The 1,905-nt window shown below is 41.2% G+C and overlaps 1 protein-coding gene across 1 annotated transcript; it reads right to left on the bottom strand.

The window, feature by feature from the left end:
* Nucleotides 1-57: 57 nt before the first annotated feature.
* LOC121940538 (integrin-linked kinase-associated serine/threonine phosphatase 2C-like) lies at nt 58-1,823 on the bottom strand. The gene is made up of 3 exons (XM_042483290.1): nt 1,662-1,823; nt 1,358-1,494; nt 58-401 (listed from the first exon to the last, which is right to left on the bottom strand). The coding sequence occupies exons 1-3, from the start codon at nt 1,692-1,694 to the stop codon at nt 212-214; spliced, it is 360 nt and encodes a 119-aa protein (XP_042339224.1). The 5' UTR covers nt 1,695-1,823; the 3' UTR covers nt 58-211.
* Between the last annotated feature and the right edge of the window lie 82 nt (nt 1,824-1,905).

Genomic DNA, 1,905 nt, shown 5'->3' with positions numbered 1-1,905 from the left:
AAATAAATGCAGTTTAATATAATGAATGTATCATAGAAATAAATGCATGCGGTTGTACAAATAAATACATTTAAGATATTCATTCATGTCCCTTGTAACTATCAAATGTATTAATTTATGCAGTTAAGTATTTATTTCCAGATGTATTTATTCATGCATTTATTTGTTTATTTCAGCATCGATTTATTCTTATATTTTCTCTCGTATTCATTTATTTATTTCTGTAGAAAACAGAAACTCGCGTGTTTTTCCGTCCTCCTCGGCGCTCGTCGTGTTCTTGCCTGTCATTGTCTGTCAGCTGACACCTCCTCAGGTCAGGGGCTGAAATGACTCCACAGCGTTTGTACTGACCGTCTCCGATTGACCGCGACACCTCAAGGACACCCAACACCCTGCCGTCCCTGCAAAACACACACACACACACACACACACACACACACACACACACACACAGACACACACACACACACACACACACACAGAGTGAAACTCTCCGTCTTCAGCCTCTGTGTGAGTATTTCCTGTTTTCTGTCGCAGTGAGACGAGCCTGTTCTGGACTGCTGGTTGGACAAAACGAGACACCTGAAGACGTCCCTCTGGACGCTGTTGTCCCCGTCAGAGCTCATCAGGTATGAAAAGTATCAGGATGTCTTCTGACATGTACCCTGAAGGTTTCATTTAAATCGACCACGCGGGGCACAACAACTGCATCAAAAAGTTATAAATTAAAATTTAAAAAAATCTAAACTACACATCAGAATTTTTTGTCTGATCTTTACAGAACCTGCAGGATGTGTTTCAAGAAAACGTTGACACACGTGTGAAATTATTTTGAGAAAGCTGAAATGGGGGCGCCACCAGCTCCGAATAAATTCTTTAGCCACAAATTTGGCAAATCACCAGTGACAGCTGGTTCAGACGCTTTTTACGAAGACTTAAACCTGCGGAGCCTCAGCACGAAGGTTGAAATTTGGAAACTTGGAGGGAAAAACCACTGAGCAACATGGCAAGAAACATCGTTAGGGATTTATGAAATTATTTTAAAAAAGTAAGGGAAACATTTCTAACACTGAATTTTATTTAATCAATTAAGAGAATTACCTTCATTTATGTTTATTTATTTTTATTTTTTACTTTTCTTTTTTGTTTTGTGCTTATTTTTAGGTAATTTTTTTATGTTTTTAAAATTCATTTCCTGCTAATTTTAGGGTTTTCTTCCCTCCTGTGCTCAGGTTTCAAAGGGTTAATTAATCTACAGATAACAAATACTGACGTTATTTTAGAAGTGTCGCAGTGTCGAGTTAAGTTATAGTGTTAACGTCACGTGATGTTTTTTTTATGAATATGGTTGGTGTACCTGACGGTGCCGCCCGCCCGCTGGATCCTCATCCTCTCCTCGTAGATGGTCGGGTTGTGTTCTTTACTGAGAGCCAGAGTCACCGACCTCCTCGCTGCATCTGCTGCTCCTGTCGCCTCCATCCGACACAACACCGCCTGCAGACACGCACGCACACACACACACACACACACACACACACACACACACACACACACGCACACACACACACACACACACACACGACGTCCTGCAGGAGTTCATCTGACGCTGCGTTTAAGGCCATCAGATGAACGATTTTACACGACAAAAAAAGAAAGCGTACCCGGCTGTCTCCCAGGTTGGCCACGTACACCATGTCGTCCACCACCAGCACGCAGGTGGCCGTGGAGCCGTCCTTCCACGCTGGCTTCCTGTGGCACAACACGCAAGAAATTACCCCCAAAAATTACCCACTTCAGAAGAAATTATCCCAAAATTGGCAGAATTTTTTAAAAAATGTTCAACAAAATTATGTAAAAATAAAAAAAAAGTTTAAAAGGGAGAAAAAAAAGAAAATTACTTAAAAG

Source organism: Plectropomus leopardus, unplaced genomic scaffold, assembly GCF_008729295.1.
Source record: "Plectropomus leopardus isolate mb unplaced genomic scaffold, YSFRI_Pleo_2.0 unplaced_scaffold8957, whole genome shotgun sequence".
NCBI lineage: Eukaryota > Metazoa > Chordata > Actinopteri > Perciformes > Serranidae > Plectropomus > Plectropomus leopardus.
Note: the sequence above shows the minus strand (reverse complement) of the source record. Positions and strands in the feature narration are given on the sequence as shown.